At 33.7% G+C, this 25,470-nt stretch overlaps 1 protein-coding gene across 3 annotated transcripts in view; it reads left to right on the plus strand.

The window, feature by feature from the left end:
• corn (microtubule-binding protein cornetto) overlaps positions 1 to 25,470 on the plus strand; it is a 167,831-nt gene that overhangs the window by 85,644 nt on the left and 56,717 nt on the right. For 2 of the 3 annotated variants that reach the window (XM_072532280.1, XM_072532282.1), the window contains exons 2-4: positions 11,355 to 12,816; positions 19,949 to 20,292; positions 22,617 to 22,823. In XM_072532280.1, coding sequence (XP_072388381.1) covers positions 11,379 to 12,816; positions 19,949 to 20,292; positions 22,617 to 22,823 — 1,989 coding nt within the window. In that variant the 5' untranslated portion in view covers positions 11,355 to 11,378. Of the gene's footprint in view, positions 1 to 4,646; positions 4,799 to 11,354; positions 12,817 to 19,948; positions 20,293 to 22,616; positions 22,824 to 25,470 lie in introns of those variants that run through there. The other variant, XM_072532281.1, reaches the window with a different exon arrangement.

Genomic DNA, 25,470 nt, shown 5'->3' on the forward strand with positions numbered 1-25,470 from the left:
ATCCCCCATTACTATTTTAACGTTCTGTTTTGGAGCCGCTTTATACTGCTGGTCTAATAATTCGTCCCTCCTATCTTCTTCGGCATCTTCTTTTGGGACACATTTTGAGAATATAGTGAGACTAAACCACTTCTTACCCTTATCTAATTTATCAGATTCGTTCATTTATTGGCTTTATATATGTTATCATAATATTTTCTAAAGTTATTATTTTCCATGTTACAACAAATGGTAAAAAAGGTTACATATGGAAAACAGAAAAAAATTTTTTTTCTTGTACGTAAGATTCTGAGAATTGATGTAAAAGGATATACTGTTTCACAATATTTGTACCAAAGAAGAAAAAGAAATTAAAAGTGTTCATTAAAAAATTATTTGTCATTTATAACAGTTAAAAAATGTTCGTACAAATTTGAAAAGACTAAAAGATTTAGAATAGTGTTCGTACCTCATTCACAACACAGCACAGTAGCTTCCGGTGGTCATCTTCTTCTGCAGGTACCGTCTTCTATCACAGCCCTTCGACTTCAACAACTTCGTCCTCCTCTAGGCCATTAGTAACCCATAATCATTTACCAGCCGGTTTCTTAGTAGGGGGTATGCCTGTGCCTAGGTGGTGTATGTACCACATGCAGTAGGGCAGGGAGACTCCGCGGCTACTCCGGGGGCCTCTGTAGCTTCTGGGAGTGGTGGCTTCGGTGACTTCTCGATCGCTGAAACCTCCGACACTGGACAGTGTCAGGAACTGCAAAATAGGTCGATGATACCATTAGCTGCTGCTGTGGAGCGTTTAGCTGAGCTCGCTGGGAACCTGGGTCGTAGGCTCGTGTGTTTTGTTGGGCGCCAGATCACCATATGGGGGGTAAGGGCTTGTCAAAGTATGGCCACTTATACACTCCCATGTTGCCTTACAGAGAGACTTCGACCAGTCTATTCGTATCCCTCAAGTATCCTCTGCGTATCTTCCATCTTAGGTGGATAGTCAACATTTCTTACACAGGAAATAAATGAAACTCGGTTTAGAAGGTGGACAAGGCCCAGCTACAGAGTCTAAATGTTCGTAGAACCGGAGCAATCGGACATCGGATTCCCAGGGTGCAGAGACCCTATTTGGGAGTCGAGACCAGACTGAGGCCTAGAGCCGAAAATGTCCCATATTTATAAGTATATTAGTATTTACATGACATTTTCAGATTTCTCGGCCAATGATAAAATTGGAAACAGTTTTAAGGCGGAGCGATGCGCATCACGGTGTGTATTAGTCCACAGCTTATGCACCAGGATGACAATGTCATTGTCTTTTTTAATCTTTTTGAAACGACAAATCCACATCCGTATTCATGTCTGTTCATTTCCAAATTTCCCGTTGCTATCCCTTGTATTGCTATTGTGTACATTTTATATAGTCCGTCTAGATAGTATCCGGAAAAAAGAAAGCAAAATTATAATATTTCGGTATTTATTTTTATCACTTGAAATCTAAAATTTCAACAAATAATTCATCTCATTTACTTATAAAACCTCCGTTTAAATCTAAACACTTAACTAAACGTCCAGGTACACCCGAAACTAGGTCAAGGCCATAATTTTCGCTAAAGGTGTTCCAGGCCTGTAAAACTGACCGAATCAAACCTTCTTTATCTCGAGATGCTGCTGGCCACGGAATTGTTGCCAATTCGTGTTCTTACATCCAAGTTTGCATTATCTTGCTGAAAACGCCACCCCTCTGGATATAAAACACGAGCAGTTTCAAGAAGAAAACCATTTAGGATGTCACAATATTTCGCTCTATCAACAGTACCATTAACTATACAGAGAGGTGTAGCACCATGCTGAGATATTGCTCCCCAAACCATTATTTTAGTGGGAAATTTAGAAATTTGAACGGTAACATTTTCTCTTGATAGGACTTTTAGATGATTTGCACCAAACTGGAAACAATTTTGATCAGATATAAAGACATTATTTATTAAAATTATCTTCTCGAAAACGTTGACAAAAATCTATTCTTCGTTGCCTTTGCAGAGGTGTCATTGTAGGGATTTTTTTTGGATTCCTTGATATGTAGCCTTGCTTTTTCAGTGACATGCGAATAGTTTCTGAGCACACTTTTATTCTTCGTTGATTTCCAAATCTGTTCGCTAATTTTCGAAACCCTAGACGTGGATTTTGTCGTCCTAAAGCCACTAAAGCATTTAAATTGTTTCCGCGAATTTTACGCGGTCTACCCGAAACTGGTCTCTGTCTCATATCTATGACATTTTTTATCCTCTTTAATGTCTCATACACTGCACTTTCTATACAAATATTCCACCACTTTTCTTTTTTCTTCTTGCGACATTATTTCACAAATCTTAAGTCTGTTTACAAACAACAATATTTGACAGATGGTGTTGTCATGCAATTTTGTCCATAACCTACTATCGGCACAACCTACTTGATGCATTACTTATGTCTTAAAATGTTACAAAAAGGAAATCTATTAAAATTAGGAAACATAAAATTCCGGATACTTTCTAGACGGACTATATTTTTGTAATTGTATAAGGGTTTTGGGCGCTGTCCAGGTCTGTTCCAACTTAACACATTCCACGTTCCTATGCAAATATCTTTATTCCGTTGCTTTATTTGTTCGCCTGTGGTCATCCGTATATCTCTAATATGCTTAATTACACAAAAAATGAAATCCCATAGGCGATCAAAAAAATTATAGTGAAATTCGCTAACATTCTACATCCAAATTGAGCACAATACGGTTCTGTTCGGACTAAATAAACGAGATAGTGTGCAAACTTGCAACGGCCTCTAGTGCTAGAAAGTATCTGCACACATGTGGAAATCTGAAATTTAATACAAGACTTATTTTTCTTTCACGTACAAACATCTTAGAATTGGATTTGGATCGAATATGAACAGATATAAAATTACATCTTAGTCTACGTCAGTTTCTGATGGGAAATTCACACTTGGTTAGTCATTTATGTTTTACTACTGATGTGCAACCACTTTACTTTTCAATTATAAATAAGCTTCTTTATTGCATTCCTGAGGTTTTCCTCTGGGAAAGAACGGTGTTGGGAAACAAATATAATTAACATTTAGATAAACTTTATCTCGAAGCGATTATCTTGAAAGTAATTCAAATGATTTAAGTATTATTTTTTACCTTTTGCAAATCCTTCAATGGGTTTTCCTATCAAAATATCGTTATGTCATAATATGTTCTGAAATCGCATTCAATATTAGGTATATACTACAAAAATGCATTATTAAAAAAATAAATGACATCTACTATTATATTATAATTAAGGAAATGTCAAATGCGTCAGTCAGTCTTGTTCCAGTATTCTAATTTTCCCAAACAGTCCTAGAATATTATTCTCCGCCTAGGTTGGAAATATTCCCGTACTATTTTCTGAAATAACTAGTATTAAGAAATTGCTTTTTTGCGGTCAGAAATGGTGCTGAGAATTAGATGTTCTTGCCAGATTAAAAAAAAATATGTTAAACAGAAAACTAGACAAAATGAAAAAATACTAGAAATATTGGAAATTCGATCAGTGTGTTCTTCCAGTAATGACCTACGCTGCGGAAACACTGTCCCTAACAAAAAACAATGCTTTAAAACTAAGAGTAGCACAACGAATAATGGAGCGTTCCATGATAGGTGCAACAATAAAAGACAAGATCACAAACGAAGACCTATGAAAAAGAACCGGTGTTACTGATGTTGTGGAGAGAGTTTGCATATTGAAATGGAGATGAAATGGCTACGTGGCAAGGATGAAGGATGGAAGTTGAACACGTAAGTTAACCGAATGCAGAACAAGGACAGATAAACGAAACAGAGGAAGACCACCTACACGATGACAAGATGATCTGCGAAAGATGACGAAAAATTGGATCCATTTTGCTCAAAACCGTGCCTCTAGTGGAGGCCTATGTCCTGCTTATGTGGACTTACAACGGGCTGATAATAATGATAAATAATTACTGTGGATTTCGATATGGGGTTAAGTCCGACAAGCTTTCTAGATCCTATTTCTTGGAAGGACCAGTCACTTTTGCTTATGTTATGTTCTTAACGATAATTTCCTGTGTCTAGTTTTCCTGCCATTCTCTTACTTCTGCGTTTTGTACGTCTTCAAATTCTTGCAGCCACTTTGATCTTGGTCTCCCCTTTTTCGTTTTCATTTCATGAATATTTAGGCCACTATTTTGTGTCGCTCTCTTTATCGAATTAAGTGCTTCTCTCATGTCTATGTTGCTTCTAGCTCCGATATCGACGACGTCCTCTACAAACGCTGGTGTTTGTACACTTTTGTGATTATTGCTTATGTTGACTTCTGAATCTCGTTATTTTCTCTAATGTGATGTTAAATAGAATACAGGATAAGGCAATTCCTTGTCATAAGATGGATCGTATATCTTAGTTTTCCTACCTTATTAAAATCATCAAAAATTATAATTTGAAGTATACCTACTAGAAATCTATTTTTATCTAACTAATCAATTAAATATAAAAAACGAAGAGGCAAAAATAATCCATAAATAAATATTGCTATACGATAAAACATAACAACAATAAAAATCTTCTTGCGCGATAAGAAACGTTTATAATTTTATAATCCGTGTAATGTTGATAAATATTTCACACTTTAATTAGGCACACGCAGTAAAAAATTGATTAATCCAGCTATCAGTGTTTGGGGAGGTACTTGTTGGGTAGATATTTGTTATTGTGCGCCGTTTTAATGGAATATTCTTTTACAATTTATCAATATTCTGGGGATTCTAGGTAAGTCTTGATGTGATAAATAAAACTTTGTAATTATTGTTCCCTACGAAGCTGGTTATTTCAAAAATTATTGAAAATATCTTACAAGATAGGTACCTAATCCCATCTGAGACCCTCCTTTTCTTTTCCCATATTTCCATGGTCACCAATATATTATATCCTCACTGCATCTTTCATTATTTTTTGAATGGGACGGCTTACAAATATCTTGAGACATTTCCTGTCCTCTTATTAAACTTCAACAAGATCAAGGCGTATCCCGGATGTGTTTCTTTAAGAGAAACTAAAAAAAAGAAAAGTAAATTTTAGATGTGTTTGTTTTGTAATATATGTTTTTAAGCTTGTTTCTTCTTTTCTTCTGTTTCTTTTGCTCTACCATCATCTTGTTTTTTTAAATGATTTCTTGATGCCACATACTTCTGTTGTATACTTTCTTGTTTAATCATTCCATCTTTCTTTTAATGTTTAATCTTTTGCAATAAGTTTCTTTTTTCTAATGTTCTCTTACTCTTTCTATTTTGAGTTTATTTTTTCCAATTTTGCAATGATAATTCTGTGATCTGTAAATAGTTCTTTTCTGTTTTCTGTCTAATGGAGTACACCAGAGCTTAACTCTTATCTATCACTCATGTAGGTTTTACATCCGGTCATTCACTGTACAATTGAAGTCATCATATTGGCGATCTTTACCTTAAGACTGCTACATGGAAAGGAAACTCATTTGTTTGTGCATACCATTATCTTAGATTTATAAGCTGCAATGTTCGTATTCATGGACATATTCTTCCGAATATTTTTTCTGGCCTTCGTGTTAGGATACGAATAAATCACGTTAAAATAAGTAGGTACTAAACAAACTTAAAAGTTTATTCTTAGAGTGGATCAAAAAATATAACTTTCAGATCATAGCATTACAAGCAACGAGAATGCTAGGTACTGGCTTTTTAATACAAAAAGAAAACTTAGAGCGTTATTTGTTGAATTCATGCCAATATCTGATAGATTTAGCGTTCTTAGAGTAAAGGAAAAATTCCAAAAAATTTCATTTGTAAATATATATGCGCCTTTGAAAAATAGAGATAAAGGAAGCATTTTATAACTTTCTAGATCGAGTATATGAAAGCATCCCCAAGTGTGATCTCAAAATAGTTCTTGAAGATGCCAAAGCCAAAATAGATAGATAGGACATATTATTATGCCTAAGATAGGAAAATACAGCTAGCACTCAACAACGAATGAAAATGGTCACATGCTAATTGATATTACAAGAGAAAACAATCTACAAAATATAAAGTAAATCTACAAAAAGTACCTACTTCCAGAGGAAGGAGATACATAAGGGCACTTGGTGATCACCGGATGGGCAAAGGGTAAATCAAATAGATCACGTTTTAATAGATAATGAAATAAAAAAAAGCAGAATACACATACATATACACATTTGATGATCAAGAAATATTAAGACCATGAAAATAACATGCATTGTTAAACGGGGCGTATACAAATAATAACAATGCAGAGAGTATAGAAAATGGAAATTAAGAACACATAGGTGACGATATTGAAGAATATAGAGAATTATGGCTTGTAAGGGGGCATATCTGAATTCATTTCGCATAATATGTCCGAAGAATTGCAACTTTCGAGATTTAATGGTGGTCGGTACCTCTCGGTTCTTTTTTTTTATTCTTCTGAGAACCTCCTCATGTGTGACTCGGTGAGTCCACGGGATCTTAAGTATATCTTCTCCGATATAGCCACATCTCAAATGCTTCCAAAATTCTGTACTTAACTTCGTTCAAGGTCTACGATTCAACACCATAAAAAGGATAGAGAAGACGTAGCATCGCAACATTCTTACTTTTATACCAAGAGAAAGGTTGTGGCTCTTGAAGAAGACCCCTTTCCAATTGAAGGTGGATCTAGCTTTTCCGATGCGTGCTTTAATCTCCTGGTTGTTGGTCCATTCTTCATTTATTATGATGCCGAGGTAATTGTAGTGCTTCACTCTTTCTACCGATTGTTGACTGTAATTTTGTTCATAAGGACTTGTAGGTCTTCTAGGTTGTCCTCTAAATATTATGGTGTCATCTGTATATCTGATGTTGTTTAACCAGTACCCACTCAGTAGATTTCTTTTGCAATTTCGTACAAAGCTTCGTGCAAATCAATTTTGTTCATAAGGACTTGTAGGTCTTCTAGGTTGTCCTCTAAATATTATGGTGTCATCTGTATATCTGATGTTGTTTAGCCAGTACCCACTCAGTAGATTTCTTTTGCAATTTCGTACAAAGCTTCGATAAATATTCTTTCAGAGTGAAGATTGAATATTAGAGGAGACAAAATACAGCCTTGCCTCACCCCACGCATGTTTTTCATATATACAATGTGTTCACCTTCAACTTTGAGATTTGCAACTCTGAGATGCTAGTAAAGATTTCTAATTTTGAAAATATAGTTAAGATTTGATTTCACGTATAGTGTCTCTGCGTATTCGCTGTACAGAAGCGAAAATCTAAAGCTAAAAGTGAAATCAAATCGTTTCCGTCAAGAGACGTAATAATAAAATAACTTCAATAGAGACGCTACAACGACATCTTAGAATAAAACCACAAAGTAGCAATCTTCTGATTTCTACTTTTTGGTTTTATTACAAAACTGTCCTCCTGTAATACGGTAACATTGAAATATTACAAATGAATAACATTATAGAACACGATGATCTAATTAAGGACGCGACTGACTGGACGATGAATATATCCACGCCCCCTTCTTTGATTCACTTTAAATGTAACCAGAGTATTTGAGAAAAATATGTTTTGAACATCTAAATTTAGATCTTTTTCTTAACCCCTGCAGTGACAACCTTGCATTGCAAACCTCCATTTGATATTTGCCTCTAATTTTAGTAACAAGAGTAACGACGAACAAATTTATGACTTAACAGCCGTCTATTCTAGATACATCGTAAACATTAACATGACAGATATTATTTTACATGACTTGTGACTCACGTAAATGTATGTCTGAGGAATCACCAGGAAATGCAGAAATATAGTACACTGAGATATTTCAGAGATTTCATTATTCAGAGAGAAAACGCTGAGGCGTGACCAATAAAATTGATTTACTGTTTTATGTAGAACATGTCTAATGCTACAAAGTACTCATTAAACATTTAATAAAAATGCAATAAAATACAAATAACTTCCTTGGTAAATAGAGAAATTATTCAATAACTTAACTTAGCGAAAGGGTGAGTAGAATAATTTTTTAATTTTAAGTTACCAATCGGAAACATACCTATTTAGTTTTTAATTACCTATTTGCTAAACAAGATAAGCACTTTACATTCGCAGTTTCTGATGTAAAGTATTTTCCACCTAAGAAGACCGCTTTTCAATTAAATGCTTATAACTTTATTACTAGCGGACCAGATAAGCGGCGATATATTTTACACTACCTTTATGAATAAAAGTTTACTGTTCTGTTGTTTCAATCAGCACTACTCAACAAGTTATCCTTTATTGGTTTTAATATTTTATTGCAATAATGCGAGTGTGGAATATTTATTTAAACAGTGAATTTATTACATGTTAATTTTCTTCAAATTTATTTTGACGTATCGTATAATCTAGGTTTACCCAATAATCAAAATTATGCCTTTACAAAAACATATTATTTGAAAAATAAGGAGTACCATGTGTCATAATAACTGTAATCTCCTTTATACACACTTTACAAATTTGTTTAGTAATGTATTTCTTAAATCCACACAATCATTGAAAAATTATTCAATATCTTTCTGTTAACGACACTGTTATCGACAAAGTATGTCAAATTCAAACTTCATCATATTACACTTCTGTTTATCCTTAAAAATTAATTGATGGTCGTGGGTTGTAATGGTGTTATTTAATAATTTAGCAGAATCCATAATCAGCAAAAATCTTATTTAAAACATGCGAATGGTTTTTGCAATCACAATCAATGCAGTGTTTATGCTTGTTTAGCATTGGCTCTTAAATAATTTGTGTTCGATTGTTTAGTCTGTTGTACAATCCTCGTCCCTTTTAGGGTGTAGTAGCTGTATATAAGTACCTATTTTTTTATAGTAATGTAGTGAAGCGGTACTTTAAAGTAAAATGAGTAATTTGTAATAAAATAAAATACAGTCGAAACGTAGAGTGTTATCTCCAGAAAAACGGCGCTGTTGTTGTGAAAGTCGAAAGTTATTTCAATTTGAAAAAAAAATAATATGGGTCCATTGACATCTGTTAGGGCAGTTCAGAAACGCACATGCGATGCTTGTGGTATCTCATAGAGGACATTCCGAAGAATTAATAACAGTGAGGATGAAATAAATAAAGTAAGCAAGAGAAATCGTCGACATCCAAAAACTTCAGATTTGCACCAGTCAATTAAACTTGCAGTTAATAATAATATATATTATATGCATAAAGCCAAAGAACATGTAACAATTAGTGCTGTGTTACAAAAAAAATAAAAGACAATGAACTGTGTGATATTAGTTTAACAAGTTTGCTGAGAGTGCTGAAACATTTAGGTTTTCAATAAAAAAAGGAAAATAATAGACAAGTATTGTGTGAACCCTTTAATGTTGTTTCAAAATTGTGACATTTTTTAAGAAATGAAATGAAACTTGGATTTTCGCTAAAGGAAATATGCCAAAATCATCCTGGCAAGATGGCACCACGAAATGTTATTCTTCTAATCGTTCCGGTAATGGTAAACGCTACATTATACTTCATGCTGGAAATGATGAGGGTTTTATTCCTGACGCTAGTTTAATTTTTTCGTCTACAAATAATACGGGTGATTACGGGTGGCAGATCGTCTGTTATTCTGCTTGTATGATTGTTCCATTCTCTTTTCCTGTTCAGTATCCACTCGCTTATCTTTTCTACCTTACATACTGTTCTGATTTCGCCATTTTTTTTTTCGATCCCTCAGTGTGTTTCATGTGATTCTTCTTAGTATTCGCATTTTTGTTGGTAGTACAGATAGATAGGGATAGATACAGTTAATCTATCGATATCTAAAAATAATTAAAACAATGAATGACAATAAGCTATAACTATATAACAAAGTTGATCACATTGAGAACAAAAAATATTTAGTGGGGATTTCATCTGTTAGGGCAGATAATGATACTTAAGTAAAATCTTTCTATCTCCCTTCCCAATGGCCCTACAGTCTACAGCTAGAGTCCAAGTAACTTCTTGGCCTCCCCCAGCATCCGCCTCCAAGCATCACTGTCCTCGGCTGCTTTTCTTCAGTTATCCTCTATTTTATTGAGGAGATAATTCCTCTATTTTATCCATTTTACCAAACTGTTTTTGTACACTTACATGTGTGAAATAAATTCCTCGTTGCTTCTTCCAACGATTAAACCAGCCATCACTTGCCACAAATTCATCTCCATTCTTAATCTTCTGGTAGATATCCAAAACTTTTTTTCTTTCAAAATTTCACCGTCAATCGGTGTATAACTGCCAAAAAATTATTGCAGAAAACCTTATCTTAAGCTTATTTGTATTTGAGTGATGTCTTTAAGTTTTGAGAGGTATCTAATCTACTGCATAATGACATGCAGATAATAAATTCTACAATAATTTGGTGGCGACTGTACCTCTTTGACGTTTCTAAAGAAACCAGATCGACAAAGCTTCATCGACGAACTCGAAAATCTTTTTGTTTTCGCGTACAACGGCTACCCAGATTTTTATCAGATTCTACTCTAACTTGTATCTATCGAAACCACAATTCGTTTGTCCTTTGCACTCATTGTTAAGAATACATTTGTTCTTTCTTGTTATTAGCAGCTGTGTAATAAATTTAGTTTCCCAATGGTTGTCATTAATTGCATTATCATTCTTTTGGATATCGGAGTGACGTCCGTTGCTGTTCGGATTATATTTTCGCAAGTATAATAGTGATTCAATGTCTGTTTATTCCCGTTATATCAATCTTTAATCTGAACATCTCTTACAACAATCTCTGAACAAATTTACTACAACGTGAATAATGTGTAATAGAGTATGTTTTGACCATAAAATTAGCAACCATAGAAATTGAGTAAGTTAGTTCATCAAAGATATATTTCTACTTTTTATATTTAAATGTTAAAATGTCTTGTTAAAGTGATACATTATGATGTATTAGTGTATACTGGAGATTTTAGATTATTAAAACACTTTATGATTCTAAATTTTAATGGGATTTTGTTGACTCTATATATAATTCCAATTACCCACAATTATTGACTTTAATTAACAGTCGGACTAGCAGAAAAAACATTCCGCAAAAAAATTAACGAATTATTTAACTATAAACGTAACAGAGTAAAAAACAAATATGTGGTCAGTTTTAGGTTATCTATAGTACTTAGAAGGTTTAGAGTTTGGTATTTAATTTCCCAAAACATATGCGGAATACAGAGTACTACCTGTAAATATTATTTTTTCTTTCGTCATTTTTGTTTAAACTCTTTTGTGTTTCATAAATCATTAATGATAGCTTCTTTTTGTTTCAGATTCAATAAAATGTCCACATAAACATGGAATCCACTTCTGTATCTGCAAATATCGACCCTACCACTATAGAAGCGCCAGTTATATCTTCGAACGACTCGAAAATATTTAATGATAGTGGTGGAGAAAATGACGGCGACACCACCATCCATGCTTTCAATATGTCTACATCACAGTTTCACATCACTGTTATGGAAAACCCCGCGCTAAAGAAATCTTCACAGTGTGAAGGCAGTGATAGCGGGGTAGAGGTTGTAGAAAATGTCGAAAACCAGGATCCTGTCGTGTACCAACGTAATATAAGCTCTAATAGTGGCATTTCACAGGATTACGATAATATAAATAGTGCTCGATCGTGCGATTCTTCGATTATAAGTTGCTACGACGAAGCGTACAATATCCTCGTTCGGAAAAATTCAACTTTACTGGAGGATTACCGAAGACATGAAGACGTTACCAGCGAAAATGGTAGTGAAAGTTCTTCGTTAAGTGGATCTAACGTACGAACAAATAGAAGAACCTCTGTAAACAATTCAAAAAAGAAAACACCAACAATTGACTCGAGAACCAAAACTTCTTGTAGAAAAGAAAGGTCTAGTACAAAACCTCCGTTAACGCCTAGACCTTCTACAGGGCCCATACGAATTAAATCTGTCGATAGGTTACAGGCCAAACCTTCTCCAAGTACAAAAACTAATCAAAGGACCAAAACTATTCCTACGAATTTAGATCTTAAGCGGGAACCCAAAAGGGTATCATCTGCTGCAGTGCGCACGTCTTCAACAAGTAGAACACCTACATCTGGCAATAATGACGACGGCAGGTGGCCATCTATTAATAGTAAACCAGCACCACTAATGTCCAGATCGTTGAAAGGATCTATAGATTGCACCAAGCAAAAAATTTCTCCGTTGGATACTAAGACTATAGAAAAGTATGCTACACTTCCAAGGCCGAAAAAAGACAAGAATATCGATGAAAACAAGGACGTGAAGAAATCTAGTAGGGAGAACACACTTCATCGCTTAGCTCTAACTAAACAAACTTCTCGTGAAAGCACACCTTCAAAACTGATGACAAGCTCTTTGTACATACCTAAAAGTAAAACAAAAACTAAAATATACCACGAAAACGGTGTTCAGACAGCCTTAACAATTTCCGACATAGAAAACGCTTTAGCCGGAGTTGCCATAAATGCCAAAAATCCAGACGATTCCGAAACTAGCGACAAAGATCTCCAGGTTGACACTATTAGCGCAGATGTGAATAAATTGAAGGAAAGATTAGAAGCGATAACTGAAAAATACGAGGCGTTACAAAAAGACTACAAATCACAGACTGAGAAACTTAAAGAGACTGAGGAAAAGTTAAGGGAAGAGGTTATTGAAAAGGACGGTTTGCGAGAGGAATTACAGAACAATTCACAAAGAGTTATGGCTATTTTGGGAACAGATACCACTGATGGTAAGTTGCACGTTTGTTTCAAATTCTTATTTGGATTTCAATTGTTTTCTTAGTTCGTTTTTGAAAAATTAACAAAATATTTTGTTTTTATAAGTTGCTGTAATCTTTAAAAGAATTTCTTTAGTGTTTGACAGTTACTAAAAAAAATTTGCAGTCTGTCGTAGGATGTCAAGCCACTGACTTGACTATTCACTACGCGGCAAATACTACATGCCTGTCCGAACTACACTGACCTTGACAGCAGGCAAAACGAAAATGACAACGACTGATTCGTCGAGTGACACTTATTCATTATACTCCACATCATCATTCTACCGATCTACAGACATCTACTACGGCGCTCGGTTACGTACAAACTCGTCAGTATTAAATATGACAATACCATACTTAGAACACAATAAGAAGGGAATTCAAATGTTTACCACTGTGGCTTCTAAAACTTGCAAAGCAAACAGCTTGATAAATTACTCGGCAAGGGAATCTAAAATTGCATTCCACATGCCATTCATCATGGTCAAAATTCGTAGTGAATTCAGTTTCTGGTACTCCAAACGGAGTAAAGTAATAAAAGATAATGACGGTATTAGATTTTTATCTGTGTCGAAACAAAAATCTAATACCGTCATTATGTCATAATTAATAGTTTGGTCAATATTAACCCGATTCGTCCAAATATATGATATTGCAATCGTCTCTTCCCAAACGTCGTATAGTTCTCAAATAATTATGGCACCAATGAATAATATCCTCTCGCTCCACCATGATGCTTCTTTGGCCACGTTTCTTATAAACAAATCCGATTTATTTCAGAAGCCTGTATAAATTTGAAAGGTATATTCTCATTACCTTCTATAAAGTTATTATATACGAATCTTGATTGTGTTGCCTGTGTGAGTCCATTTCAAATAGGTAAAAAGAAATAAAATAAGACTTACTCACAATCTATTTAATTCTACCACCAACGACCAGTTTTGCATACTACAATGTGCTATGCATCTTCACGTCTTAAGGTTGCTAAATTATATGCTGAAATTACAAAAACCCACATTAGGGTACTGTCTAATAAAGAAAAATACAGCAGTTATGCCAATATTAGATGGCTGTGATTGCTAATATGAATTAAATTGATTAAAGCAGACAAAGTAAAAACAAATGGCACAAAATAATCGAATAAATTGAAATTAAATTAGTAAATAATTAATAAATATTACCTACATTCCGGTACAAGAATTATTAATTATTAGTGATTTAAATACTAAATCACTAATTAATAATTCTGCCATAATAACTACTTATATGCATATAATCAAGTAAACTTACTAGTTTTTTTTATAAATAGGGAAGGGGTAATTAAATTTTATATAGGTTGTTTAATAAGCGAGGGAAAAATTTATTGCGTTTTTTTTTAAATAGGTTTTTATAAAGATTCTCTGACCCCACTCATTATATTACATAAGTTATATAAATATCCTAATTATAGTAATTGGTATTTAGTTGCTATTCGGACACATATTAGTCCTATCGGTGAGTACCTCACCCCTTTGCGTCTGCTAGGTAAGGTATTCATTTATTGTAACCATAGTTGTTCTTTTCTTACCTTTAATACTGAGTTTATTAGTCTAATTTATTAACTTTATTTATTATAAAATGTTCTAACACTTAGTTTATTAAAGTCTTTATTTGTACAATATTACACTAATTTATTTCACACTATAATTATATAATTTATTTACAACATTTATTACAATTTATACTCCGGACAATACGCGCGTTACATTTCAAAACTCGACTCGATATTAATTTTAGACTGACTAACACAATGAAGATTCCTCTATATATATTTATTAACCGTTGTTCTAGAATCCTTTCGAAGCGGACGGATGTTGAACCGTGCTGACCCATGAACTGTCTCGAACGGCATGGAAGAAAATTCTTATTAGAATAATAACATGTTTACAGATTAAATATGAGTCATATTTATCGTAACAATATCTTACCTAGTCTAGGTTTACTTTGTATTCTAATACTAGCTTTTAGTGTTATTTCGCTTTTCTCCCGGACTTTAGATTATTGTTTTTACTAATATCCTTGTTACTTGGCACAGTTGTCTTATCTAATTTCATTGTTTGTGTTACAAGGTCTCATTTTCTCCCTTGTTTATATAATTTTATTATCCCATATATTAGTCTTTTATCCCAAAGCAATATTCTAAGTGTAGAAAAGCTAGCCCGAATTCTCCCTTGAGATTTGGTGTCCCTCTGGCCCTTTAAATTTATTCCTCTGAACTAAGCCATTCTTTATTAGTACATTCAATAACGTCACTTCCAATTCTTCTTCTTGTAAATTCTTATTCCTAAATTACAATATCCCAGAGTATTGGGGTTTCCAAAGCTTTCATCCCTAATTCAAAAAATTCGTCAAAAATATACTTAAGAGCGTAGGCACAAAATTTCGGGCCAATGCTTTTTAAATGCATTCATTTTCCGAAAGTACCTTAGAATAAACAAAAAGTTTTTTTTTATTGAGATATTTGAAATTAAAAATCACACTTAATTTTCTCTTCTTTTACCTCTGTAACTTACTAAAATAATCATTATAGAAGTTTTCAGGGACTTTCGGCCCTTAGTAATAATGTAATCTTTTATTCTGAGTTTAAATTTTTCAAAAATACGTAAACTAATTTTCGGAACTAAATTAAGGAACCTTCTAAGAATTGCAAGGCAAAACAGACGTTGATAAATATGTTATTAGAGACATGGGGAATCTAAAAATTGCATTCCACAACATATCTCCTCAACTAAGCAAAAATCCTTAACGAATTGGTTTCTAGTACTCGTACAGAGTATATCGGAATAAAAGGAAAAAGACAGTTAAGATTTGATTTCACGTACAGTGCGTCTGTGTATCCGCTTATACGTATTTCGCCCTAATAGGGCTTTTCAGAGACGACTTTTCACAGTCGGCTATTCACAGGCAAAGATTTTTGCTTAGTTGAGGAGATATGTTGTGGAATGCAATTTTTAGTTTCCCCATGTCTCTAATAACATCTTTATCAACTTCTGTTTTGCCTTGCAATTCTTAGAAACAAAAATCTGAATTTGGTTTCTAAAATTAGTTTACGGATTTTAATATCAAATGTCGCTATGTGCGTCTATACGAAGCCATGTTATAGTTGCTTATAAGACTAAAAAATTTATTTTCGCGTTCAGAGCGACTGTGAATATCCGTCTCTGAAGAGCCCAATTAGGGCGAAATACGTATAAGCGAATACACAGACGCACTGTACGTGAAATCAAATCTTAACTTTCTTTTTCCTTTTTCAAAAATACTTATTAGTTTTCTCAGAATTCGAAAAAAAAATGAATGCATTTAAAAAGTATTGGCCCAAAATTTTACACCTACGCTCTTAAAAACAAAATGGATCTCTCTTTCCGATTTTTTATATTATTTACAGGAATGACGATATGATCGGTGGGAAGTTTTCAAACTATTCCCTGTATTTCTTGTATTTATTATGTTTAATTCTTCGACTCTGACATTTGCTCATGTACCTTAAAATTGTAGAGTACTAATAGCAACAATCAAGACGTAAAAATTATGAATTTACTGTAGGCGTCATTCATTCAGTTAATGCGAATAGAAATTCGCAAATACTACATTATATATTTAGAAAGGAAAATTTAAACAATAATTTCAATATACACCATATAATTAGTTTGGGTAGAATGAGGTGTAGAAACGCAGAAACCGTGTTAATGACCAAATTGAATTAAACTATTTACATAACACTGTCCAGTATATTACGATTCGTGATGTAAGAGGTTATTCTTTGTTACCAGTTATACTGTACTTTCTAGAATACTCTTATAACCGAGTTCAATATATTTTATAGCTAAGACTTAAGGCTTGTGTTTACAACTCTTACCTATGCATTACGGAACGTCGACGATCATTATAGATAGTCGCACTTTTGTAGCCGAGCTTCAAACTTCTTTTCTTCATAGGATTTACGATATTTCTTAAAAATTGATTTGAAAGTATTACGACTTATGTTTCTTACTAGAAAGATTACTGCACTTAGATCAAAATCGAAAATATCGCGCAAAGGAGGGATGTCCTTTCCCCAAGACAACTGTGGAATTAAACAAATAATGTACTATTATGAATTAATAGTAATTAAATTATCACGAACTATTCCTTCGATAGCTCTGACGAGATAAATGAACTTTTACTCATAGGTGCAAATAATTATCCAAAATTAAATGGTTGCAATAAACAATCAAAGACAATTTATAGGTTTAGGTAAAACTAGGTAAAAACTTGGGGTCCGCTGGGTCTAATTACCATGGTTTACACTACTTCACGAAACAACAACAAAACCAATTCAATATGCGTGCATGGGTTCACTTGCCGGGTTACGTCTTTTCCTCTTAACGACTGGTGCTCGTGTGTTTTAACGGGACGCATTCCGCGAGCCCGATGGCGGTACTTATAGGGATCGTAGGAATACAGGGAGGACAAATGTATTGATTAGTTTTCACACAACCATATTTGAATTTGAACAATAACTCACACAGAAATGACCGTTGTTTCTTCAGAAAAGTGTCAATTCGTACACATTACCAAACTGTCAAGCCCATTAATTTAAAAAAAGGCACTAAGATTTATGGGAGAAAGTCGTGGATGTCTTATCGTTACAAATTTACCTCTCACGGTTTTAAAGGATGAACTTTCTATAGTCCTTACTCTGGACGTAAATATTTTAGGCTCTTATAAGTTAGCAAAAAGCAGTAAAAAAAGATTTCAAAGCGGCATGGGACACTCAGTAGTGCCGTATGTTGGGAATTCAATTTATTAAAAAAATTTAAAAATGTTACGATCTTTTCGAAATATATATGAAATAATAGCGGAAAAAGTAGCAGCCTTGATGAACTCCTTTATATTTCCGTTGTCAGGTAATCGTGTATTTTGATGGGCGCCATTTGTTGATCTCAATACAGGTTTTTAATAAGAGCCACAGTTTTATGATCTATAATCTATACCATGTTGTGTTAGGGTTTCATTGAGTTATGTATGTTTGACTCGATCAATCGCTTTTTCGTAGTCGATAGAACAGAGACACGTGTATTTTCGCTGTTCTCGGCATTTTTGTAGTAGTATCTGGAGGCCCAATAATGCCTTCCTCATACCAAGCTCCATACGAAATCCAAATTGATTTTCTCTCAGGTTTTTCTCTCATTCTTTGTATATACTTTGTTGTACAAGTCTGAGTAGAATTTTTAGGACGTAGCTCATCAGACTAATTAATTTGAATTGTGAGCATCTATTTGCTTTATTTTTCTTGGGTATCCCAGCCCAACGTTCTTGGGTATGCCAGTCTTTTGAGAAGATTCCGGTAGTACATATTTTGTTTAGTAGGTAGTAATAGTGTTAAGGTCCTAAAGGCATCTTAAAAGGGGTCTTTATCTAGAATATTTCAAAGACAATATTTAGGGCTAATGGAACTTTTTTAGCCTTAAAATTTGCAAAGTGATCATAAAAAACTATTGTGAGAATGGACGGTAGAGAAATGATCAAATATACAGATGGCTTACGAAATGAGAAAAATAAAGATAAATTAAAATATTTGAACGTGTAAGCCTTTTGATACGGTCCAATTAATAACGTTCCTTTGTTTTGCACATCTAATACTTTTAGAACAATATGGTACACTGTCCACGCGGTCAATTTTAAAAATATACTTAACATAGATATTATTTATAATTACTTCCACTTACTGTTCATGAATAAAACCAACAATAGACCAACTCATAGTTCGGCAAAAATAGCTCAAGACTCTTTGTGAGTGTTAGATTTAATAATAAAATAAAAAAGATGCGCAATGGCTTATTAAGTGGTCTTAAATAATGCATGATTCCGTATCATTTCCGGCGGCAAATAGCAGCTGTATATTTTTTTGTTACTTTCAATGTCTAGTGCAAATATTAGAGGAGGCTAAAAATATCTTGAAACTTCTCTGTTAGTCATCAATGGGGATTTAAATTGTTAATGTCTGAGTAAAAGTACTAAATTGTTCCAGTTTAATAATTATTTTTAATTAATAGAGTTCAGTTATGAATAACTCCAAAAATAATGACTTTTTGAAAAAACTCTAAAGAACATTTTTGTCTTAAAATCGACTATTCTACTGGCTACTATATTTCTTAAAATACCATTTTTTTTTATAAAAGTTTTCCACCCCCAATTGGGTGTGATACCATCCCCCAGAGGAAAAGCACATATTGTCATAAGATAGATTTTGATCTTTGATCTATTTTTTAACTTCTATTAAAATTTCAAGCAACTTGATGCATATAAAACAAATTCAAAGGTTTTTTACTTTTTTTACTGTCAAATCTTGGACTATATAATATCAGCCAAACTATATCCCAAATGGATGAAACTGATCCCGTTTATCTGATCTTTGAATTCGTCGTCTTCGACTTCTTATGGGCGTAGAAATACCGATTTTAACATTTCTCGGGCTTTTTAAAAATCTAAGGCTTAATTAGTCATAAATCAGATTAAAGTAGAGCACGATGTTGAAGTAGTGGAAAGCTTCATATATATAGTAGTCTATAAATACAGAAGGAACAGAATGAGCCGAAATTAAAAAAGAATAATAAAGGCAACAATCCGGAGGGACATATTCCGCTCCAAAATCAACATAGATATAATCATGAACTTTACCAACTGTTTAAAGAACAGAATTCATTATACTCCAGAGACTTCTATGGGCTGGTCATGTAGTAAGGATGGATGATGACAGATTGTCGAGAAGAGCTCTGCATAGTACAATGTATGACGGAAGACTAAAAGTAATGCCACGTAAATGATGAGAGAACGAAGTGGCAGCGGATATGCACAATTTGCTGAGCTTTAGACCTTGGAAGCGAGGAGGAAGAAGAAGGCTTTATCATTAATCATTGTTAATTCTAAATTAATGTTTATTTAGTTTCTGGTCATAATTGAACAACATTTGCACTCCGATCTTATCCTCCTGATTTGTTCACCTGTTTCATAAATGCGTCAACATTTGAAATATACCATATATGCGTGTTTACATTTTAATGATCCAACTTATTTATTTCAGATTCAGAATCAAATCAAAACGACAGCCTTCTAGTCCTAGAAACCAAATTCCAAAACGTTGGCGAAGTCGTTATCCGACAAGAAGAAGAAATATCCAAACTAAACGCACTATGCCGAACGCTGCAGATGGATCTGGAAAAGAACGTCGCCGTACAAAGGACGCTGGTTCAGCAACAAAAAGATTTAGAGTTGGAAAGTTTGGAACTGCAGGACTTCATGCAGGCAGAGAAAACAACACTTCACGACGCGTTGAAGGAATCGGAGGCTGAAGTTCAGAGACAGCATGTTTTGATAAAGAGTAAGAATAAGGAGCTGGCGGCGAAACAGGAGGAAATTACTAGATTAGTAAGTAATAAATTATTTACATGTATTTATTTAAATGTTGTACAAATCTGATGACATTCTAAAAAGTATTGCTCAGATACTACAGCTCCTTTTTTAGGAGGACAAGTTTTAATAGACATTCGTTGGACTTTCTGAGTTTGAATTTGTATCAGCACAAATGTCTGATAAGGCAATTTAACGAATTTGTCCTCCTGCTCCTAGGCTATACATTTGCCCATTTAATTCAACAAAGCGATAGCAGCTTTTGCTAAAAGATTTTCTTCAGCTTCGTCTCGTGGTTTTTCAAATAGAAGTCTTCTCGATTAATGTCTCATTGGTTCAACATCTCCGGTATTGATTTTATGGATCACAATACGTCTTTTGCTCCTATGTATTGCTCCTATTAATAACCATAACAGCAATCTCTTTCGGATACTTTGACTTTGAGGGTTAATCAGCGATAGACACAGAACAAATCGATGTTACATGAACACATTATCCTATATACAGGTTTTAAGTTCACAGGTTTCTATTGTAAGCTGTACTGATGCTGGTGACAATCTAAGGTGGTCTCTTATTATCTGTAATGGTTCTTTTTGCACCCTTATCAATTAAAAACGATATATCAAGCTATGTACAAGCTATCAACTCCAAGACGTTATGTTAATAGTAATTACAGGTCCTTTACTTCTCGAGGTCGACGATTGCCCCTTTATGTCGACCCTATTTCGCAACAATTGCAACATCTGGCCTCACGTTTCTTCGGCATCCTTTCTCGAATTATTTTTCGGGTCATATCTTTCAGATCTTCAGCCTTCTGTTCGTCTCCATCTCCAATGGGTAGAACGAAAAGACCACTCGATGTTTCATGTTTAAAAGCAATAGCAAAGTTCTATATCGAATATTTTTGATCTTGCGTATCGTAAAACTTTCTGTAAATCAATCTCTATCAAACCATTAACGAACGTATTTACTTCTGTTTCTTGTAAAATGTTATTAGGGGCTTCAGGGTAGGTTAACCGTATCATACGGGCAATATCAGCTTCAAATTTTCGCTTGAACGCTTGATTCTACTTCAGGAATCGATCGAAATTCTAGCATATGCTGACAACGTGGACGTTACAACAAGAAACAGGGCGAAGAACCATATAAATCCTAACCGAGCTAGTAACAGCAGCAGAACGAATGAGGTTACATATAAATGCAAATCAAATCAAACCCAGGATGCTGAGAAGATCGGTGTTGCCAACTGAAAAATCCAAACACGGGACCTTTAGGTCGTGGCCTTTAAGGGCATGATGATGACGAGGAAATCTTGTAAAACTGCAGCCTTTTTTCGTGTGTCCAATGGTTGGTTGTCGCAACCACTTCAAATTATCTAGGATAAATGACCCACTGAGATTTCCCATCAAACGGTGACAATTAGAATATCATTGTAATGCATCGATTCTTTTTTAACTATTTTTTCAGTGTTGCATCTAGATTTGCTGCATCTGTTTTTGCTTCACTTAACTTTTCTGAGTCTCTTCTAAATCATCTACATTTTTCTGGATTGTATTGTAAACAGTTTCAATTTCTCATCAGTTTCAACTACTTCTGAAGTTTCGTTGATTTGACTAGATGTTCCATCGCTTTTTTAGATGTGTCATTGATTTTCTAGATGCTTTATCGATTTTACTCAATAATACTTCGTGTGGCGACTTGAATTCAAATGTTTGTGTGTATTTTCCATTGGTGATGGACACTTCCTTCAGTCGTTCTTGATGATCCTTTTTAGAACAACTAGACACTATCTGATTTCTATACTGCTTCCTCAACTGTTTCATGGATAGATGATTTCTGACACAAATTATAACGGGAATTAAACTCGCGGTTAGAATTACACTTTTACAAATCTTATGATATTCTACAAACATTTTGTTAAAAACTACGACTCCTTTATAATAATTGGTCTTTATATAGCTGAGATAAATTCTAGATCATTCGGTAAACACTAAGTGATGCCCCCAGTTCCTGTTTACAGTTCTGAAATATTCAAGACGTATAGCCCGTGTTCGATAATATCTTGGTTACGCTGAACTTGTAGATCATTGATCCTTCATCTATCGATTTGACAGGTAACACTGATTTCTTGACACTGCTCTTTTCTTAGCTCCGACCGTTCCGATTAGAAATTTCCGACACTCTCGGGGGTAAAAGCGACAGGTAACCACTTTTACTTTAAATGTAGAGAACCAACGGGATCGCGAAAGAATATCCAATGTATCATATATATTCTAAGCAAGATTTAGCAATTTAGCAAATACATCTTAAACTGTTAAATATTAAATTAACTTTTGTTACAGATGAAACAGAGTGACCAGAAAAGACAGGAAAATATGAGTCTTCAAGCACGATTGGGAGTATTAGAAACAAAAAGCCGAGAACTTTTGGTCCATCAAGGAAGTTCGGTGTCAGGAGCAGCTGTAGCTTTGTCGGCTCTTATAGGAAGGTTGGACGGTCTTGTGGAAGAGCTAGTGGCTGCTTATAGTATTTCTGACCAGGAATTAGAGGTATGTATTGTATATGTTGAATTTTATTTAAAAACTTCTTGGAGAGTCCTTATGGTAAACTATTTGTTGAGGTGATTTTAGCATTAAATATCATTTTACTGCTTTTTTTTTAATTTTTCAGTACAATATTTATTTCGGTGCTACTCGTGATTCTGTTTAAAAATTAAGTTTTTAAAGTCATGTGACATATTCAAGGTGCTTTTATAAATACACTCTTTCAAACTTTTGCTTTATTCTAGGGATCATTTATCAAAACGAATGACAGTTTATTACAAAATAATAATTTAACCAGTGCATAGATCGATTTTCTGACCTTTCTTGACTCTCAATAAATTAATTGAATTTTATGGCTGACATTGTAACGTTGACCTAATCGGGCTAAGTAAAGGATTTTTTTTCTATTTATGGCTGAACTTGAGATTTATCCAGTCCATTGATTTGCAGGCATCTTTAATGATAATAAGTAAAGATTGAATTGCTTTTTTAATCTCTTGTTTAGATTCTGTTGTGTTGGTATTTATAGGACGTTAATGATTATTGGCAATTTTATGGTTTTGCGGTTTGCAATTAATGGTTTATTTTTAAATTATAACATACAGAAACGCTTGAACTAGAATAAAATATATCCGGTAAAGCGGAAGCTGTTTTTTAAAAACGGGTTATGAGAAATAAGTCTCCAAAATTGATCTGTAAATTACCCAAAGTTGAAACGAAGTAATAAAGTATTCTCCTTCATTCGGTGAAGTGTCTGTTCAATCTTCGGTATTTTCGGAACAGTCAAATCAGTGTTTTTCAGCTTAATCAATGCTTCTTCGTCCTATTGGTGATTTATCTTTTGGAGATATTCATTCTAATATATTTTGTGCCATTCTATCAATATTTTTTTCAATTTTACTTTTCTTTTTTATATCCTGTGTTAATTTTATCTATTTTACGTGTTTTCACATTCTAACGTTTTTACTCTTTTGCTTATCTTATAATGTTTTGCCGGGTATTTTTCTTAGTATTTTGATCCGTTTTGTATTGTAGTTATTGTTTTGTTCTGTTTGTGTTAGGCCTTGTTTCTGTAGTCTACCTTAACCTTCCTACTCCCCCGAAGTAAATGTTATGTTCTTTGTCTATGGGTACGGGTGGGCCCAGTGGATAAAACTTATACCTGTTGTGAATTAAATTCCAATTTTTTTTATTCATGGGTAGAAGCTTTTGTAGTTTCATGTTATCGATGTATCAAAACTAAAAACATTTTTTTGTAATAAAAAATATAATAAAACTTTATATTCAATTAAAATTATATATTTATTCAATGCAACTTTTACAAAAGATATTTGACTGATCAGGACAAATAAACCTCTTACATTCTTGATATCTTGTACGAGAGTTTCTGTTTTTTTCCCATTCGCAGTCTTTACGCCTTCCACGTTTTGGACTTTCATTTGCATTTCCACTTGTTCCAGCAACTGCATGTGAATTTATTTGGAGTTTTTGTGTAACGTTTGTTGTCATTCGGGTAGTTCGGCATTTTTCTGTTAAATTATATGCCAATTCTTTTATAAAAAGCCTTCTTTTTGTAGTTTGTTCCTATTATATTGAGGATTTACATGCATATATAACACATATGCGTTAATTACCGCCAAATCTAAAATATTATAAAATAAGCAAAGTGGCCACTTTCTAGTTCCTCTTTTGCAGGTATAAGCTGACGCTAATTTATCTGTTGTATCTACACCTCCTTTGGTTCTATTCTCTATTGTATTCTAAAATCATGTCTGGTTTTTTATGTTCTTGCAATAAAGCAGAGCTTCATTCTCAGTTGAAGAATTTCTGGCAGAAACTTTAGAAAGAAGAAAGCGTTAAAATATTGTAATTATATTTGGAATGCCTGAACGAGACGCTTCTGCTGATATGAAACATGCAACTGATGTTTTACCTATTTATTTATTATTTTTAGTTTCTTTCAAACCTTTAATTAATTCTTCTTTTTAAGTATGTCAGGCCCATCTAACTCGCCTTCTTGATATTCTATTTCGTCCCGATCATCAGCGAAATGGAGGTTTTCCATATTTCTGTTTCTTCCTGTTATCAATTAGTTGTTTTTGTCGATTAGTTTTGCGGCTGGTTTGTGTTATCTGTGGTAAGTGTGTGTTATCTCTTTGATATTATTATGTAAATTAAAACTGTGTTTACTTTCAAGTATTTCTATATCGTCACACATTTTGCTTTGTCTTCTTTGATTTGTCTTTTTATGCTTTTGTTTTATTACATTCTTTTTTGTTATATTTTTGTAGTCTTTTCTCTCCCATCAACTGTAGGATTTCATTGATCATTAAATCTTTTCCTTTTCGATTATTTGCTTTTCACGGGATTTCTGATGTAGTTCCTTTTGATGTATCTCTCTTTGTCCATATCTCATCTATATCTGTAGTGTATATATATGTTCTTTTAATCGTTTTATTTTTTTGTTAAGTTGTATATACAGCTGAAGACTTGTTGATATCCCTTAGGGCGTCAAGGTTTACTTTGTTAATCTCAATGTCGTTTATTTCTGCAACTAATTAGGTTTTACGACAAGTGAGTTACCTTCTGCAAAGGAAGCTAATCAACTACTACCTTTTACCTGAAAATCTGGAGATGTTGACTTTTTGTCGCA

This window comes from Diabrotica undecimpunctata, chromosome 5 (assembly GCF_040954645.1).
Source record: "Diabrotica undecimpunctata isolate CICGRU chromosome 5, icDiaUnde3, whole genome shotgun sequence".
Taxonomy (NCBI): Eukaryota; Metazoa; Arthropoda; class Insecta; order Coleoptera; family Chrysomelidae; genus Diabrotica; species Diabrotica undecimpunctata.